This window comes from Dasypus novemcinctus, chromosome 1, assembly GCF_030445035.2.
Source record: "Dasypus novemcinctus isolate mDasNov1 chromosome 1, mDasNov1.1.hap2, whole genome shotgun sequence".
Classification (NCBI taxonomy): Eukaryota; Metazoa; Chordata; class Mammalia; order Cingulata; family Dasypodidae; genus Dasypus; species Dasypus novemcinctus.
The window spans coordinates 43,178,409-43,198,915 of record NC_080673.1 but is presented as its reverse complement, the minus strand read 5'-3'; the positions used below and the strand labels follow the sequence as shown (position 1 = coordinate 43,198,915).

The 20,507-nt window shown below is 38.9% G+C and overlaps 1 protein-coding gene across 10 annotated transcripts in view; it reads left to right on the top strand.

The window, feature by feature from the left end:
• The window catches only part of DCLK2 (doublecortin like kinase 2), a 187,030-nt gene that overhangs the window by 150,486 nt on the left and 16,037 nt on the right, over positions 1-20,507 (top strand). For all 10 annotated transcript variants that reach the window (XR_188638.4, XR_011648536.1, XR_011648537.1 and 7 more), the window contains 4 exons: positions 611-719; positions 3,750-3,807; positions 13,030-13,149; positions 13,380-13,526. Coding sequence is in view for 6 of the 10 variants with exons in the window: in XM_004469813.3 (XP_004469870.2) it covers positions 611-719; positions 3,750-3,807; positions 13,030-13,149; positions 13,380-13,526 (434 nt within the window). In the remaining 4 variants the exon portion in view is untranslated. The remainder of the gene's footprint in view (positions 1-610; positions 720-3,749; positions 3,808-13,029; positions 13,150-13,379; positions 13,527-20,507) is intronic.

Below are 20,507 nucleotides of genomic sequence, written 5' to 3'. Positions count from 1 at the left end.
AGACTCGGGCTTCCTTTATTTTACTTAATGGCAATCTTGTCACATCTTCTAAATGTAGACTTTCCTTTTTCTTAGGTAACAAAAATATGATGATTTATTTCTACAACGTGCAAGGCACTGAGGATGCATTGTGAAAAGTGGTCAATATTAAACTTCCCCTCTTTTTTGAGAAAGCTTTAACACAGGAATTATCCTTAATAAGTAATTTTATCTGGGTAGAATTCTCTTTTCTTCAAAATCTTGAGGAGAAAATCATCTTTCTAAGATTAAATGCCCACTACTGCCATACCTTTTCCTTTCTCGAGAGTTTACAAAAAAGTTTGGAAAGTTTTAGTTAGACTCAGTTTTTACCAAAGTCTGATCCTTATTTCAGCTGAGATTTCAGAGATTTGTTAGGTTTATTGATTATGTTAGTTTTTACTTCTACCAGCAAGGTCAAAAAGTGATTGATGTTTCAGGTGTTCAATTCAGAAAATATTCTCAGAGATTTTTTTACTTCTAATCATAGCTTTAGAAATAAATGCATTGCTTTTTGTTATTTTACAAATATGTAGATATCAAGATAAAATGTTCATGTTTTCTTTCAACTTTGCATTCATGTTTTTTGCAGGTGTGAATGGAAGCAGTTGCTCTGAGTCATCGACTCTTCTTGAGAAATACAAAATTGGAAAGGTCATTGGTGATGGCAATTTTGCAGTAGTGAAAGAGTGCATGGACAGGTGGGTACATATGAGAATCATATTTGCTCACCCATGCATAAATTTCTCCCTTGGAGTTCATTTTTTAAAAATAAAGTATTATTTAAGTATATCTATGTACATGCACATACATAAACATTAAGTGTATAGTAAAAATTGTGAACTTACGAAACAAACGTTATCATCACCCAGGGTTCCCGTATATCACTCTACCACCAACACCATGCATTGTTGAGATACATTGGTTATGAACTATGAAAGAGCATCCTCAAAATATTACTGCTTAAATAGCCCATATCTTACTTGGTGTATTTTTCCAATCCACCTGATTATTAATACCCTGTATTAGTATTATAAATTTACTATGGTTTCTGAGAGTATATTCTCATATTTCTTCTGTTAACTACAGTCCTTCTTGCATGACTGGATTCCCTATGTTATACAGTCCCATGTTTTGTACAATCCATTCAAAGTATATACTCAGCACACATTTTCATTGTTGAATTAGGCTGTCATCACTTCAGTCAATTTTAGAATTGTTTTCATTCTTATCTTAATGGGCAGACGGCCTTCTTGGAAGGCCTTTTTTTAATCCCCCTTCCTTGCCATAGGACTAGAAGGCCCATTGTATATGCAAATCCAAGAGTCTCCTCTTAGGACCAGACATTTTGCATTCCACAGGTAATTAGACAGAGAAAATGTATGTTTAAATATACAGGATGAAACTGTTTTATATACATTTCGGTTAAGTGATCTATCAGGTATCTCATCGAGGATCCAAGGAGAAATGGGAAAATAGATCATTAAAAATAATACTAAAAAAAATTTAAAAACCCAAAAAATCACCTTTTGTAACACCTTTGCCAGGCCCTGTTCTCAGTCCTTTACTTGTATTAAATCATTGATTCCCCACAATGACCCTTTTAGGTAATGCCTAATTGAATATACCTGTAGTTCAGGTTATGTAAGCTTTTATTATTTAAGATCAGAATCAGGCGGCAGACTTGGCCCAGTGGTTAGGGTGTCCGTCTACCACATGGGAGGTCCATGGTGCAAACCCGAGACCTCCTTGACCCGTGTGGAGCTGGCCCATGCACAGTATTGATGAGCGCAAGGCGTGCCCTGCCATGCAGGGGTGTCCCCCGCATAGGGGAGCCCCACGCCCAAGGAGTGTGCCCCGTGAGGAGAGCCGCCCAGCGCAAAAAGAAAGTGCAGTCTGCCCAGGAATGGTGCCGCATACACGGAGAGCTGACACAACAAGATGACGCAACAAAGAGAAACACAGATTCCCATGCTGTTGATGACAACAGAAGCGGACAAAGAAGATGCAGCAAATAGACACAGAGAACAGACAACCGGGGTGGGGGGAAGGGGAGAGAAATAAATAAATAAATCTTTAAAAAAAAAAAAAAGATCAGAATCAGCCAACTTTTGTCTCTATTAAAATTGTGTTTTAGATTGCTTAGCTTTATTTTGTTTAAGGCCCTGAATTCTCAAATGATAGGAAATCTGTTCCAGGCCTTTTGTAAACATGATTAAACCCCCCAAGACTCAATCATTATATTTATGGACCATATTCTTACCTTCCCAATGACAATTTTATTATTTGTGTGGAATTTTCCAGAAAGTTTTGTTAAATACTGCTTTTCCATCTTGTTGCATCACTGGTGATGCTTTAGAGCTCCTTATATTTGGGTGTACAAGGTAACTCCCTATCCTCTAAGCCCCTTTACTTAGCTCCGGTACACAGAATGCCATGCAAGGACCAAATTAGAAATCTAAAATTTGATTTCTCAAGACTTGTCCGAAATTGGAGGCAGAGTTGGCTTATGTCTGTGGGGGGAATGTAAATAGAAGTTATTCCTTCAGGGTAGGCCTAATCAGTGTGTACTCGGACAACCTGGCAGAATCAGCTGCATTTAGGAAATTAATTCTAAGAATATGCAGTGTTCTTTACTGAACTGTTTTCTTATACTAAAATATATTATTTGGCATGTTTTATATGAAACTGTGTTAAAAGTCATTAAAAATTATTTAAAATAATAGTCAAGTTTTTTGGGAAGCGGACTTGGCCCAATGGATAGGGCATCTGCCTACCACATGGGAGGTCCACAGTTCAAACCCCAGGCCTCCTTGACCCGTGTGGAGCTGGCCCATGCACAGTGCTGATGCGCTCAAAGAGTGTCCTGCCACGTAGGGGTGTCCCCTGCATAGGGGAGCCCCATGCGCAAGGAGTGCGCCCCACAAGGAGAGCCGCCCAGTGCAAAAGAAAGTGCAGCCTGCCTAGGAATGGCGCCACACACACGGAGAGTGGACACAACAAGATGACACAACAAAAAGAAACACAGATTCCTGGTGCCGCTGATAAGGATAGAAGCAGTCACAGAAGAACACATAGTGAATGGACACAGAGCAGACAACTGGGTGGGGATGGGGAGGGGAAATAAATAAGTAAGTGAAAGTTTCTTATGTCCAAGTAACTGCTCTCTCTGGTGCTAGATATGGACATTTCAAGATGGAGCTAAATGGGACCAGATCCTAGCTAATAGTAAGAAATAGTGGAAATTTGGGGTCTTTTCAGTTTTGAATTATTATGGGCTAAAGTGATTAATGGATATTGACAATTGAAAATTTTCAGTTAGTTTGTATTATTTATTTTTAAGAGGTGCTGGGGATGGAGCCAGGACCTCGTACATGAGAAGCAGGTGCTTAACCACTGAGCTACACCTACTTTTATCCATCATTCTTAATTATTTAATTTTTCCCCTGAGAAAACTACTTTGAAATTTGAGTCTAACTCTGAACAAAATTTTAAATGCTTTAAATATGTGAGTTACTTAATATTACAATTATTAATATTTATGAAAGGAGATTTGATGAACATATAATATGGTTTCAGTTTTTTTTCTTTTTTAGCTACCTGACAGTGTGTCTGATGCAGAGTAAGAAGCCAAGAAATTTCTTACCAGAATCTGTTTTGCTGAGGATATCAGGAATGATGATATCTTTGATTTATGTCTTTAAATGTCTCTATTTCTGATTATTCCATAGGTCCACTGGAAAGGAGTTTGCTCTAAAGATTATAGACAAAGCCAAATGCTGCGGAAAGGTATGGTGTACATGACTGTTTGTAAAAGAAACTGAAATAACTTGATGAGATGCTTGTTGTGGTAAAACAGGTATTTAGCAACACCGAGCAGAAACAGAGCACTGATAATGGCACAGAAAACACTCTCTGGCTTTTTTTTTTCCTTGCCATTTTTCAGGTATTTTAGTCCTAAAACAGTAAATGGATTTGATCTTGGTTTTAACTATCAAAAATATAAGTTCTCTTCTTTGAGAGATGCCTATTCCAAATCCCAGAAACACCCAAAACTTTGTGTCAAGAATGGAGAAGGATTTGAGACTTTTACCTAACATTCAAGCTAACAAGTTGGTCTTCCAGTTTCATAGAGGCTGACAGAGACATGAGATTCTTGGTTCAGAGACAAAGGACTTTATCTGCTCATGGTACAGCAGGCAGCATGAGCTTCATGATTACCTTGATCTTCAAGTCCATGGGGGTGATTAGGGCGCCAAGTGGATACCATACACAAAGTAGGTTTGTGTTACAGCATAGAACCCCAATCTTAGGAAATCCCAATCTTATGAAGGGGCTGCTAGCAAACCCACCCAACCTTTGCCCCAGAGGAAGACATTTTTATTATCTTTGTCAGGAAACAAATCTGCTTTTTGCCCCTGAAAGAGATCCTACCTCTGTGTTCCTAGGGTGTTTGCTGTAAAAACATCCTTGGATAGCCTGGAACAAAAGATGGTGCAAGGCTTCCGGAAAAACCATGGAGAATTGTCTCCCAAACAAAGTGAACTTTCTTCTGTCCCACTCTCAAGCTGGAGTTGGGAAAAGATAAACTGGATGATGTATTGCTAATTGACATTTTAGCTATGTCTGAAAAAAAAATTCTCTGTGATTGTGCTGACAAAGAGCTTTTTAGATTCCTTTTTGGAGTAGCATAGCAGTTAAGAGAGCAGGCTTAGAACTAGTCCAAATCAAAATGTGCTGAAAGTATAAAGTACATACCAGATTTTAAAGACTTAGTATGGAAAACATAATGTAAAATGTATCATTAGCATCTTTTGTGTTGATTACGTGCTAAAATGACAATATATTTTGTATATGTTGGGTTAAATAAATTGTTGTTGAAATTTTTTATGATGTGATATATTAGTTTGCCAAGGTGGTGCCTATACAAAGTACCAGAAATCTCTTGGCTTTTATAAAAGGTATTTATTTGGGGTAAAATCTTACAGTCCCAAGGTCGTGGAAAACCCAGTTTAAGGCACCATAAGAGGTGCTTTCTCACCAAAGTCGGCTGCCATGTGTTGAAACAAGATGGCAGGCAGTCTCTGCATAGTCTCTTCTTCCCCTCCAGACTTCCTCTTTAGCTCCAGATGCCCAGCCTCTTGACACTTTGTACTTTAAGTGATCCTGTAGTCCCCTCTCTCCTGGCATAGGGCTTGTTTCTTTCTGGGCTTTCTATCTCAGTTTCAGCTTTTCTGCTCTCTTCCCAAGGTGACTGTAAATTATCAGGCAAATGACTCATTTCTCCCCAAGGTCTCAGCTGTTTGAGCCTTCTCCTTACTGTCATGTGGCAGGATCAAAAAACGATAGAGCTCTTCCTGTGTCTGTGTCTGTGTCTGTTTATATCAGTCCCAGCAAGGGGGCAGATACTCAACCTGAGTCACCCCTTATTGACATAGTCAAATTTAAAAAGAGCCCTAAAAGCAATCTGATCAGGTAATCCAATCAAAGCCTTCTCAACTGAATTTCTCATACAATCTGAAGGGTATCCTACCCAGAGGAATATACAAACATAATCTTTCTCTTTCTGAGATTCATAAAATAATCTCAAACTGCCACATGTGACTATTAGAAAATTTAGAATTATAAATATGAATCATATTCTATTTCTGTTGGAGAGTGCTGCTGTAGAGTCCAATTGTATAGACTTTAATCCTGTCCTCTGCCTCTCCTTGTGTGACCTTGGAGATATTACTCAACCCTCTGTGCCTCTGTTTCTCCCACTAAAATGAGATTATTAATAATATCAATACTTAGGACGTAAGGCGGTTGTCATGGAAGATATGTAGAGAAGTACCAGTATACAGTAAGAATTTTACAGATGTTGACTATTAACATAATTGATATGCCAGAGGAATTTAGAATGTAAAATTAGCAGGATTTGGTGTGATAGTATTATTGTAAAGAAAACATTGCAATGTAGTGATTTTATGTTTATGGAACCCATAAACTAGTCTTCAATGGACATCTCAAATTGTATTTTTTAACAGAATAGAGGAAATATTTTGTAGAGTCTTCTCAGAGTCCTAGAATGGAATATCCAAGAGGCAAATTTGTCATTTACTTTTTTTTTTTTTACTACATGGTAAAAGCTAGTAAAGCAGAGACTGTTCCAAATTCCCTCTTTGAATAACTAAGTTTTTTTCTTTTATGTTACATTTTCCTTAAATAGTTAATTCTATATGCTTTTACTTGTTGTTCTAACAATATTATTAAAGTTTTTTTTTTTTAAACTATAATAACTTTCTACTCAAATGAAGTAAGTGTTGCTCTTTCTAACTGATACTGTGTGATTTAAGCAGAATACATGTTTTATAATTTTGGGAGCAGAGTTCTACACAATTGCATTAATTTTTTTTTCAAAAAGGTAAAAAGAAATTACTATGGTAATAGTATTAGTTACCTGATTAAAATCTAAGCAGCTATTTTAGCAATTGAAGGAAAAACCTTTATGTGTAAAAGAATCCAATCCTGTACACTAAGTGTTAAAGCAAAAGGATGGTTACTTCAACCTTTTGGATCTTATTTTTCCTTATTATTTAATATTATTATATTTTTATAATTCATGATCATATACTTATTTTCATCCATATATTTTTCTTAATTGAACAAGTATTTCCCCACTAAATTTATATAAAATTGTAATTTCTGAACTTGATTTGTTATAAATAGGTTAATTTTTTTCCCATTAAATTTTATGTTTAGGTGAAAAATGGTATGGAGATTTTTTTTTTAATTTAAAGGGGCTTTTAGCCACTATTTAGGGTATTGTTAGTCACCTCTGCTTTGTGGATGTTACACAGAAAATTAATAATACCAAAAATAATGTTATTTATTTAAAAATATTAAATGCCCAAGCTTGTTCTAGGAACTTTGCACATTGCCTTTAATGACTTGCAAAACAGATATACAGTTGCACAGAGGCAGAGGAATTCTTGGGATCTGAAATCTCAGGCTACTTAATTACATAACCCATACACACAAGGACAATCTCCCATTCTACTCTCCAACTTCAATTTATTCTTTTCTTTATGGAATAAGAGCCTGGAGAAAAATTCTTGAACTCTATTGCCTGCTATTCATATTTCTTTTTCTATAATATACTTGAGCATTAGTAGATTAATTTTGTCACTCACCTAAAATTCGATGTGTGTATTCCGTGTGTAAGACACTGTTCTAGGAATAGTGTAATATGACGTACAAATTAACACCAGTTCTGAAAAGAGTATTTTGGGAGCTCAGGTGAAGCATGCAGGTTGCAGAGAAGTAGGTGATCAGTGAAGACACCACAGAGCAAGAAGCATTTGAGCTGGACCTTGAAAAACTGGTATGATTTCAACGGGCAGAAATGGTGGAAAAGTCTCCAAGGTGGCCAGAAGAGCCTGAGCAAAGGCCCAGTGGCTTTAAATTCTAAATAGGAGATTATTGCAAGATCTGCCTTGGGGCCAGATTATAGAGGTTGTTGAGGAGGCTATGGTATTTGTAAATTTAAGAATTCTTTTAGTTCTATTTTCTTTCATTCTAAACGTTTATTGAATTTTCACATTGTATGAAGCCCTGGGCTTTCTGTTGTGAAACGTAGAATGGTCCGTGTTTCTCTTTCTGCCCTACAGACTTTTACATCCATAATCTTGTTATAGGCCCAGGCAGGACATAAATCCAAGAGTAAATGTTACTAGTTTCCTGAGGCTGCTGTAACAAATTTCCTTAAATTTGGTAGATTAAAACAGCAGACACTTATTCTCTCATAGGTTCTGGAGGTCAGAAGTCCCAAGTCCTGTAGGGCCATCCTCTCTCTGGGGTCCCAGGGGGAGTCCATTCTTTGCCTCTTCTAGCTTCCTGGGCTGGTGGCCATATCATTCCGGTGTTTGCTTCTGTCCTCCTCACATTGTTCTTCTCTGTAGGTCTGACTCTCCTCTTCTGTCTCTCTCTTCCGCCTCTACTTACAGAGGACACTTGTGATGGCATTTAAGACCAACCAAGATTATCTGTGGTTATCTCTTCATCTCAACACTCTTAACTTAATCATATCTGCAAAGATCTCTTTTCCAAATCGATTTGGTATCTTTGGGTGGCCATTATTCAACCCACTACATTTATCTACCCCAGAAGCCACATAGAGTTATTGGAATGTTTTCTATCTTTTCACTGTGTTATTCTCAGCAGTACTCAATGGAGTATAGCAATAGAGATGCCAGCTCTAAAGCCAGTGTTGACCGAGAACAGCATATGATGTGTTTATTCCTTCACACGGGTACTTCAGTATCTGCTATGCATTAAAACCATGCTAGATGATGGGTAAACAAGGTACACAAAAATAAGCAAGGTAAGTAAAACCCTCAAAGTACCTCTGGGGTTACAGACCAGCACACATGCAACTTAAAGGGGAGGAGGAGAGCTGTTGACTGGAGTAGGCTGAGGGACAATGAGCAGGTAAGAGGGGTACCTAACCCAGCCATGGGAAAGGAGGGAAGGCAGCTCAGAGGAGTGAAGTCTAACCTGAGCCCTGAGAAATAAAGCGTTCACTAAGAAGAAGGGAAGGTAAACTCCAGGCAGAGAAAACTCCCTATGCAAATGTCCAGATGTCAGGTGGGAGATTGGCAACAGAGGTAGGGAAGTGAATGGATGGATTCCATGGCTGTTGAAGAGGTGGACCTGGCAGGGATTGGTGAGTGGAGGTTTTGGAAGATGAGGGGGATCAGTGGAATTCCGTTTCTGCCTTGGTTAGCCAGTAGCCAGGTTCACTGAATGAAATGGAGAACATAGGAGGAGAGAACAACTTTGTGGAGCTGGAGAAGTGTAGAACAAAGATGATTAGTTTGGTTTGGGAAAGTTGTTTATTCCTCTAATTATTTTCTTGGGTTTTTTTTTTTTTTCCTTGTACATTAAAAATCACCCTAGTCAAAGGAAAGGTATCCTTTGCCAACTTCGCAGTTTTCATTGTCATTTACTCTCACACAGAATGTGGAACACTGCCACGAATTGATTCATATGTAAATTATTTGGGCTAAGAGGCGTGAATCACTTAACATAAATAATCATGGGTGCTTGAGTAATATGCATTTATTACGGTTCAAGTCGGAAGTGATACTCATAATTGTATTTAGAAATATTATTTTCCTGGAAAATGTAATTTAGAGGGTGTTTTTGAATATTAGGAACAAAGCTTCCATATGGGTTGCATATGGAATAGGAAGACAATGTGAAGATTTTATGCTGTATTTTTGTTTTGCTTCTGATAATTCTTAGTTTTAAAAAGTGGATTATTCCTTCAGAGACAATTTTACAGGGGTCTCCAGATGTGGCAAAACAAAAACTAAAAGCTCCTGAAGCCCGGCAAAAACAAAAATCTCCGTGTGCTTAGAATACTAGCCATTGTCAAGTAGTATACAGTAAGCTGAGATAGATGATGGTGGAGAAAATACTGCTGCAGTGTTCTCAGCATTTGAAATGTTACACTGCAGGGGGCACTGGGAGAAGTTCCATGTTATTTACTAGAAAGCTTTCTGTTGTGCCTCCTATTGAAAAACATAACTTTGGGGAGGTGTAATCTCTTTATACCTTACTTGAACTCTAACCTGAGAGAGCTACACTGGGTACTGGTGATGGGGCTTATTTTATATATATCACTCTAAATTAACATTGCAAAGGGTGACCCTGAGTAGAGGTAAATTTATAGACTCTTCCAACTTTGTAGGAAATGAAGAGTGGGAAACTGCAGTAATAGATATACTTTGCTTTAAAATAAAATGTGTATTCTGTATTTCATATTTACTACGGTGGTACCACTGCCTTTGCTTCATGTAGAGCAAAATAGATTCATTTGCTTGCTTTTACTTGTTCACATAAGTGCATCTAATTCTGCTTTTTGGTGTGATTAAGGAAGTGCTTGGCATAGATGATTCAAAAGCTTCAAAACTGTGTACCAATATGAAGGGTTTGCCAAGTCTTTCCTTTGTCTCTGGGACTGTGCGGGGTTGATGGTACAGCTGCTTCCCTTGGGAAGGGACCAGGATGCTGACTGCTGCTTTGTGTTGCTGCTTTTGTAACCTAGACATCCGGGCCTTGGACATAGGTAGGAGACCCCATCCCCAGCCGTCCAGGCGTGGTTTGTTGAGGTCTGGGAACCATCCTCAGGAAGATTTGGAAGGGCTGGCTGAGGACTAAGCCAGTCAAAGGCTTTCCCAACCCTGCCCATTAAAGGGAGCATAATTCTCTTCCACAAAGCTTGATGAGCTTCTGCTGTCACCCCCAACTCAGTGTGGTGCTGTTGTTTATTCCTGTCTTTTTAAGGAATTAAATGTTTTCTGCCTTGCACCTGTCATTTTCATTTTGAAACATTCCAGCTTGACTTTTATTGAAGTGTTCCTCTTTGAAAGGCAATGCTGTGTAGAAAAATACATGAGCTTGGATGTCAGAAACCCAGTTTTGAATTCCTGCCTTAAACGACTCTCCTAAGGATAGTGTTAAAATATTATGCAAGTACCTTGCACAGCGACTGACAAAGATTAAATGGATTTATAGTAAAGGCTTGCTTCCTTTCTTTCCCCTACTTCTGTTTTAGCAGTTGTACTGTCATTTGCTAGCATCTATTGAGTGACTACTTGAACAGCACAGTGTCATTAAATGCTCAAGAAACATAACCCACCATGTGCTGGGGCTTGATACAGGCTTCCTCAGAGTGTTATTTATTCATTTTTTAAAATAATTTATAGCTCCATCAATTGTCAAAAAAGGATTTGTGATGGCTTAGAGTGAAAATACATGCAAACATGGATACATGAAGAGAAGAACCGTATGATATCTTGAACTTGGGATAAGATAATTACTACAATGGAACACTGAATTTAGTTCTCAGCTTATGATGGCAAAGGCAGGAAGTGAAATGAATATGCACACATACAGATTCACATGCATTTGGGTGCATACATATGTTTAATTCAAGTACTAAATGATATTGCTTATAAAGTAAGTTTTATATGAAATCTAGAATACTTGATTACCTAGAGTATATAAGAGGGCAATTAGCAAACTTTACAAGGTGTTCTCTAAATGCAAAATAATTCATTGTGATCAACAAACGTGATATAGTTGGGAGGTTTTTGTGTCTTGACAGAACAGATCAGTAGTTCCTAATTCATGGGTTGGTGTATTGAGAGTAATTACTGAATGCTGTGAGTAAACATGTTGCTGTAGTGCTCCCAACTGCATTACTCACCAGGACTGATTAAGAGGTATTTTTGGAGGAGAAATTATTAGAGTTAAAATGAGAAATGTGGTCCCTATGGTATTGTATACTTCCAGCTTTTTGAACTATAAGGTAACACACATTCATCTGGTGGATGATTTTGCCAACAATCATTGAAGAAGAAAGGTTCTTTCTCATGAATTCTAACATGAAATATAAATTTATATTGGTAACAGTTTAAAAACTAAAAATGTCTTTAATGTGACAAGTTTTTTGCCATAAACGTGCCAGATTTTCTTATTTGCCTGGTATTTATTTCCGTGAGTATACTGAACGTTTAAACAGTACGTTATGTTGGGGCTTTGTGAGAGACAGTCATATTAACCAGTGTATGGACCCTTTGTGTTGGGCCTATCCTGCCTGCTAAACGAGGGGAGAAATAATTCTCTTGGGCGATTTAGGGGCCTTGGTTTTCGGTTGGGCATGGAGAAGTCTTCAGGGCATTGCCACCATTTCTCCTGTGACCAAAGAGCATGTCACAGTTGACTGTGGATAGTTCCAGTTGAATTACAAAGCATGGTGCTAGGCTTCATAGCCTCATAGCTTTTTAAAAATATCTATTTAATTTTTATCTTTAAAATTTATTAATTTTAGATATACAGAAAAGCTGCAAAGATAGCACAGGTCCCAGATACCCCACACCCAGTTTTATTTTAACACCGTACATTAGTAAGCATTACAGTTGTTTTTTAAGTTAAAAATTTTTTTTTTCTGTATTAGAGAACTTGGGTTGGGTTTATAGAACAATCATGCATAAAATGGAGGATTCCCACATATCACCCCACCACCAACACTGCATCGTGTGGAACTCTTGTTACAATTGATGAGAACACATTTTTATAACTGTACTATTAATTAAAGCCCATGGTTTAAATAAGGGTTCACTCTGTTATGTAATTCATGGAGTTAAAAAAATTTATTCTGTTATCTTATATATAACCATTATACAAAAGCATCATAGTTTTTTAAGGCGTTGGAGGGAATGATCAGACAAGAAGGCACAGTGTTTTATTGGCTAGGGTGGCACCACCGAACCCTCTGGGGATGTTCTTTTTGGCAGTGGCCATGAGATGTCCACACTGGCTTGTCCTGTACCTCTGGAAACCAATGAGACTAGCCACGACAGTCATGGTTCTCCTGAGAAAAAGAACCCATGGTTATATGAATATGTATTTACCATAAGAGATATGCTCATAGTCGCTGGCAGGTCTGAAATCTGTAGTGCAGGCCAGCAGGGTGGAAATTCAGGGAAGAGTTGATATCACAATCTTGAGTCCGAAATCTGTAGTGGAGACTGGCAGGCTGCAAACTCAGATAGAAGCTGATGTTGTGGTCTTAAGGCAGAATTTCTTTTTTCTCTGGAAACCTCAGTTTTCTGCTCTTGAGGCTTTCAGTTGATTGGATGAAACAGCAGAATCACATGATCCAGGCTGTTTTCCTTTACTTAATGTCAGCTGTTTGTGGATGTTAATTCCATCTACAAAATACTTTCACAGCAACACCTAGGTTAGTGTTTGACCGAATAAGTGGACACAATAGCCTAGCCAGGTCGGCACATAATTAACCATCACAGCCAGGCTTTGGTTTTTCTCTGTGCCAAGAGAGATGGTTCTTTTGGCATCAGATCTACAGACTGTTTTTGTTTTGCCCTCCTCTAGTCAACAGGGATAGAGCAGAGGGTACTGTGGTTTCTAATCCGCTTCTCCACACCCTTCCTTTGACAGGAACACCTAATCGAGAACGAAGTGTCAATCCTGCGCCAAGTGAAACATCCAAACATCATCATGCTGGTTGAGGAGATGGAAACGGCAACTGAGCTCTTTCTGGTGATGGAATTGGTCAAAGTAAGAGGATGGAGAGATTTCCTTGGTGCTGAACTCCAAGACTTAAAATACTCTTGAAGGACCTAATCAGAACAGTGTCCTGCTACCTTCTAACTTTCATTATTTATAATCACCAGCTTTGGTAGCTCTTGGGTCATTTTATCATTTAAACCAGGCTGATGATCATCCTTGTCATCCTGGTCTGACCACCAGGGTTGCTGTTCTGGCATGCTCTTTTCTGTGTTCTTTAGGGTGGAGATCTCTTTGATGCAATCACCTCCTCGACCAAGTACACTGAGAGAGACGGCAGCGCCATGGTGTACAACCTCGCCAGCGCCCTCCACTACCTCCACGGCCTCAGCATTGTGCACAGAGACATCAAACCGGAGAACCTCTTGGTACCTCATCACTGTCTTTTCTGTTCTAACTCATAAGGCCTTTCTTCTTCTAAAACGAGCAGAGTCATATGTAAACCACGAAGTTTTAGAGTCTATGCCATTCCTGCAGTAAGAGAACTTAAATGGAGAAAACGGGCAAGATTTAAGTCAGTGAGTATAAAATAGTAGTGGTTTCATTGAATTCCTCTGGATTTTACTAGACATTAGGGAACAATTTCATATACATTTCAATGGCTGGCACTGACTGATGAAAGGTGAGCAGGAAACATTTTATGGGGCAAAAAAATTCCAAAGATTAAGTTGGAGATGGAATTAGAGGTTCATAGGAGACAGAAGAACACAGGGATTCATTTATGTGCAGGACAGAAGTTTGGTAATTATCTAGTCCATTCATCTCAGTTTTATAGATATAGAAATTGAGACTTGGAGATGTTAATTTTTATTGCTTTGAAGTCTCCTTTGTCCTGTTGTACAGATGAAAGTCTTCCTCTTCTCTGGCACTCAGGGACCTTCATAATCTGGTCCCAATTTATCTTTCCCCTCCTATCCTGTTACTAACCTTTTCCTCCCCACGCAGCCCAGCGTGGCGCCTCCCTTTTGAGCCACATTTCGCTTGTGGCGGGGCCTGGTAACCAAACACAGCTTGCTAATTGGAGGCAATCCTTGTGGTCCATTGTGGAGGAATTTTGGAGAAGCAGTTTGGGGAGCTCTCCTTCCACCCCACAGGACTGTTGGCCTCTCAGCGCCAGCCATCATAATTACTGTCTGGAGATGAGTGTATCTGATTCTTCTGTAGCACGTTCATCCTAACACCCAGTCGTCGGGCTTGAGTTTATCAGCGGCCTTTCCCCTCCTCCGCTTGTGTCCATACTGGTCTTCATCTGCAGCGCCCTCTCCCTCGCAGTGCGTGGTAAACACAGTCATCTCGTAAGGCCCTGGACAGAAGCTATTTCTTTGACATCACCCCAGACTTCCTGGGCAGACTTCAGCTGTGGCTTCCTCTGGTTTCTGCTACACTTGCTCCATTGCAGTGTTTTTTTTTTATCATTTACTTGTCTCTCTCTCTCTGTACATTGAAAGCACTTAGGGACAAGCAGTGGGTCTCCCTTATCTTGGTATCCCAGGCACCTGGGGCAGTGCCACATCAGCCGTTGGTAGACAGGGAGTATGTTGGGCCCTTGGCCGACAGCCCCTGGGCTCACCAATGCACACCTCATAGAGCCCCAGTCTTTAGAGCCTGTGTAATGCTGGCACCCCACACATACTGTTAAAAGCAATGCGCGTTGATGTGTAGGTCTGAGGCCAGCCCAGGGACTTTTTGCTAGTCCTGAGTATCCTTTCTTCCCCTTGTAATATCATTTCAGGATTTTTTGAGTGTTCATTTAAAAATGTGAGTTTTTTTTAATTGTCTTCTTCCGTGAAGGAATTTTATATTCCATTTCCATGTGTTCCCATTAAGACAATAAACACCCCTGCTCTGTAATAAAAGATGTGTTATGGACTCACTTTCCTCCCTAAGGAGGAATGGACCCAGAGTTGTTGGAACGGGGATAGGGTGTTCTCTCCTCAAAACGGACCTGCCGGGCCGGCCCCGTCTCCTCCGCCGTCTGACTGGATTTGGCCAGGGGCTTCGCAGGGGCAGGCCGGCCAGGCAGAGGTCACGGGGCCTGCACCGACACAACCACTGGGCTCCCAGTGAGCTGCCCTCTTGCCTTCTCCCTGTTCTCCACCACCCGCCCTCCCGGCCGCCGCACGTGTTCTGTCCCCGGGGACCGCTGGTTGCTCCAGAGCCCACACAGCATCTGTCCTTGCTAAGGCCCAGAGAGGACAGTGACTGAGGCCGTCGCAACTTCCCAGTGAACCGGGAGTGTCTGTTCCCAGCTCACTGATCCCAGACTCGTTCCTCTTCTTTTTCCACTCCCATTTCTTCACATGTGTCAAGTCTCCTCAGATGGTGATTCCTCCTCCTCTGCTCTTGGCTTGCATCACGCATTGATCCTGTAAAGGGACTGATGTCTCCAACATCCTGTGTCTCAGAATGCAAACGGTAAATCGGGATCAAGTTCCTCTCTCGTCTAACCTGCACAGCAGTTTGCCTCTTCTCCAGGGCCTGTACCAACCCCATAGTGGTAGCCACAGGAGAGGAGAGGGAGAGGAAACTTAAACTGATGTCTGGACCAGGCTAATGTGTGAGGCAGAAGGACTGGGGGATCTGGCTTTGGAAACAGCCTGAGCTGCACATATCTAAGTAAAATATGTTTCTGTCATTGGAATCCTGACTAGATCACTCAGCAGATTCCAGATGTAGCCAGCAGGTTGGCATTGGCCAGGGATGAGAAAATACTGTTGAGGCACTAAAAAGTAAATGCCCAGCGTGTCTGTCAGCCTCTTCCTGCTCTAACAACTAATTCAGTTTTTAAACATGAGAGCACTCAGACATCTGATTTTCATCCCCTTCTCTGGTAGCAGGGTCGTAATTTAAGGCCCTGCCAGCAGAGATGTATGGGTTGCCGTGTCAGGGAGCACAGGGGTGGCCATAAATGCTGTGAGTTACAACCTGGCAGTGCCCTGTTGGAGTTTACCGTGAGAGACCAGTGATAAATTCAGCTTTTTGAGGAGTTCTGGGGACAGGGGGAGAGAAGAGGATTGGTTTCTCATATTTGAAGTCCTTCTAAATCATTATGTTGACATTTTATTTGTCGAACATGCGGTATTCACTTTGTATACGGTATCTGCATTTCTTCCTCACATTTCTTATTTTTGCATTCTAAGAGCAACTTTAGACAGAAACATCTCTTAGCCTGTGGTGAGGCATCTGAACACTGCAGGATCAGAGTTCCCATGGTTGAGATTTTTTGGTTTCACTCAAAATCTGTATTCAAGGCCATAGTCAGGTTTCTGAGAGATTACCCATATTTTTTTCAGAGACAGTATCTATGCAGAATGGTACAGTGGTTAGAATTCCAGCTTGGCCACCTACTAATAACATGTGTTTTCTATGCCTCAGTTTCCTTTCTGTAGGGTGGAGACAGTTCTTTTCCTCTTTGCCCTGTGGGGTGATGATAGAAGTCCAGTGAGATAATGTATGAAAGAATGTGGAAATCTCCAAGGTCCTGTGAAAATGTCAATTATCAGGGAGAACTGAACTCTGCCAGAAGGCCTTTGGAGCTCCTATTCATTTATTCACATCTTTATTAAAATGGGTTTCTTAAAGCAATGCCAAATTCCTATATGGGTTTTTTTTCCTGCTTTGAAAAGAATCTCCAGCTAAGATTTGAAATGTACTCATATTTTCTTTCACGTATTTGCCTGCATGTCTAGCACTGGGGAGAGATGAATCAGATAAAATGTTATGATTTCAGGCTTGTCTACCCCTTTTGACATGTCCCTTTTGATGTTTAGCCAAGGAGGACCACTTGCCCAGACATAATTCAGCGATTATAGACTGTTCAGTCTCTTTCTATTTGTGCTCCTACATCTGACTATAAATTCCTTATAACGGATGTGAAAAACGGGACTTCTGGGACTTCTGAGTATCTGACAACGGCCCTTGAATACCCCTGGGCATCTCTAAATTGAATGTTTAAAACAAACGCTATTTTTCAAAAATGTGCCTAACGAGTATATTTTTTAAGTTGTAAAAACAAAATAACAATGACATTAATAAAACTTTTTTTACTCTCATGATACAGACATTTAGAAAATGTTGCTTATAACATTCTTATCATTGAAATTACTTGGGGGAATTTCTGAAGTCTGGGTTTTGGTAAATGCATCATAAATTCTAACTCTATTCTCTGTATCAGATTGTTCTCATTAATGTTTACACTAAATGTAGTGAATGGGAAGTCATCCTAAGACTGTGGCATGACTAAGCATCTGGTTTCTGTTGCTTTAGGCTAAATCATAATAGTTTTGAATATGTTTCTGCTCTGTTGTGGAATGACTCAGAATTATAAATATCTGCGAGCAGCTCAAAATCCTCACCATTACAACTTATTTTAAAGTTATAAAGATGTGTGCTGGATATGTGTATTTAGTATATAAATAGGGAAGAAGTTATTAAAATACTAATGTGAAAATATTCTTATCAAACTGATGAGATATCAAAGATAAGGAAGGAGTATTAGTTTCATACTTTTAAAGTTTCTGTGAAGATTAGGGATCATTGGCTGGGGAGACGCTGAGGTTCTTGATGTTTTTTATTGATGACTGTATAAATACTCCCCCTCATTATGTATCAGTCTAATGGATGATGTTGTTAAACAGGCTTATCTTGAAAACACCTCTTTTTTTTTTTTTCAGTTTTTCTCTTCCTTCAATATATAGTGGTTGGGATGAAAATCTGTTTCAGTTATAGGAAAATAGGAAAAGCAAACTAAATATGATTAAAATATAAAAATAGAGAAAGGGAGACTGAAGAGACAAACAGAAAATACAAGCTGGATAAAGACTACTTAGTGGAATCTAAGCTAGGCTCTCAAAAATACTTGCTTGTCTTCCAAACTATCCATTTAGAATATAACTTTCTGACTTTTTATCCTGTAAGGAATGTTTGCTTATATATAAAATTAGATTTACCTAATGTGGAACTAATACATGCTCATTGTAAACATTTTGGAAACTGCTGAAAAGTATAAAGAAGAAAATGAAAGTACTCCTTAATGCTACCACTTAAAGATAAACAACATTTTTGCTGTATTATACTGTATATACAATTTGGAATATTCCTTTTTATTTTGTGCACATAGGGGTTATTTTCTCATATGATTAATATTTACTTGAAACATAATTATTAGAATTGTGTAATTATTATCTTGATGTACCATGATTTACTAAGTCATTGCCCTATTATCATTTATGCTGCTTCCAGTTTTTAAAAATCGTAGCTGAGTTCTGAGGTAGGCATCCTTGTGTATAAGCTTTGAAACCATCTTTCTTCCCTTAGGCTACTTTCTTAGAAGTAGATTTACTGGATCCAATGTAATAACTAGTATTAGGAAATTTGATACATGTTGTAGAAATGCTTTCTAGACAGGATGATTCAATTTAATTATAAACATTCAAATCTTCACTAGCATTTTCCATTATAACTATTTAATCTAAAAAGTCAATCCTTCCAGGAAAGGAAGCCCTGTTCCAAGTTTACCCTCATTTCATCCTCAAACCAACCCTATGGAGAAGGTACTGTTATTATTCCTATTTCACAGATGAAGACGCATACTCAGAGCAGTTAAATGACTGTCCAAAGTCAAACAACCAGAAAACAAATGGGGGGGGGGAGGGTGTCAAAGTTCATTTTCTTTCTAAAACTTACAAGGTTTTTCATTTTGTAATATATTTCATCATTGTCCAGAGTTCTAACAACCTTCCCACCTCCCTCATTAGAATTTAATATTTCTAAATTAAGCAGGCAGGTCTTTTGGAGAACACCCAGTACATTGGTGGACACTCTGTAAATACTATTTCATAGGCTTCCAAGTACTCACACACAGTCAAAACTCAACACAGGTCAGTTTCACCACTCCTAGCCTTAGTGGCAGCTCTGAAGCCACACCAGCTAAGCAGCCCTCCACCCTTATAACAGTTTTGCATTTAAAATATGTTTTGTCTGATAATTAGTATCACTGCTCCAGATCTTTTTTGGTTACTATTTGCATGGAATATCTTTTTCCAACCTTTCATTTTCAACCTGATTTTGTCCTTATGTCTGAGGTGACTCTCTTGTAGACAGCATGTAGATGGCTCATATTTTTTTTGTCCATTCAGTCATTCTATGTCTTTTGATTAGGAATTCAATCTATTAATGTTCAGTGTTATTACTGTAAAGGCATTACTTACTTTGTCCATTTTATCCTTTGGCTTTCCTTTGTTGTATCTTACTGTTGTCTGTCTTTTACCTTTTAAGTTACCCTTCCAAATAATCTTCATTTCTACACTCTTCTCCAAGTCTCTTGCCCTTGTCTTTTCCTTTCAAGGCTGTAGCACTCCTTTTAGTACCTCTTATAAATCTGGTCTTTTGATAACATACTCTCCCAGTTTTTGTTTGTCTATGAAGTCTTTAAACTCACCTTCATTTTTAAAGGACAGTTTTGCCAGATAAAGAATTCTTTCCTGGCAGTTTTTCTCTTTCAGTACCTTAAATATATCATATCACTTTCTTCTCGCCTCCATGATTTCTGATGAGAGATCGGCACTTAGTCTTATTGAGATTCCCTTGCTTGTGATGCATTGCTTTTCTCTTATTGCTTTCAAAATCTTCTCTTTATCTCTGAAATTTGTCATTCTGAACAGTAGGTGTCTTGGAATAGGTTGATTTGGATTTATTCTGTTTGGGGTGTGTTGTCCTTCTTGAATATTGGTATTTATGTCTTTCAGAAGGGTTGGGAAGTTTTCAGTCATTATTTCAAGTTCAGATGCTCAGTCCTCCAAGTCACTAATTCTACCTTCTTTCTATTCAAATCTGCTGTTATATGCCTCTAAAGTATTTTAAATCTCATCCATTGTGTATTTCATTCCCATAAGCTCTGTTAATTTTCTTTGCAGGCTTTTGAATTGTTCTTTATGCTCACCCAGTGTCATCTTAATATCCTTAATCTCTTTATCCATATTTACCTTCAACTCCTTGAATGATTTAGGAGATTTGTGTGATTATCATTGATTAATTATCTTAAATCCTGGGTCTCATCAGAATTTTTGATTTGTTCCTTTCTCTCTTCCTGTTTCTCAGTATAGCTTGTAATTTTTTGCTGATGTCTAGACATCTGAATATGTTGGTAAATTTACTCTGGCAGTCAATTTCTCGCTCTTGCTTAGTGGTTTTTTGGTTTGTTTTTTAGGAGGTATCAGGGTTTGAATCCAGGACCTCGTACATGGGAAGCAGGCACTCAACCACTGAGCTACATCCACTGCCCAATGAGAGTTAGTTTTTCTGTTTGTTTGTTTTGTTTTTAGGAGGTATTGAGGTCCAACCAGGACCTC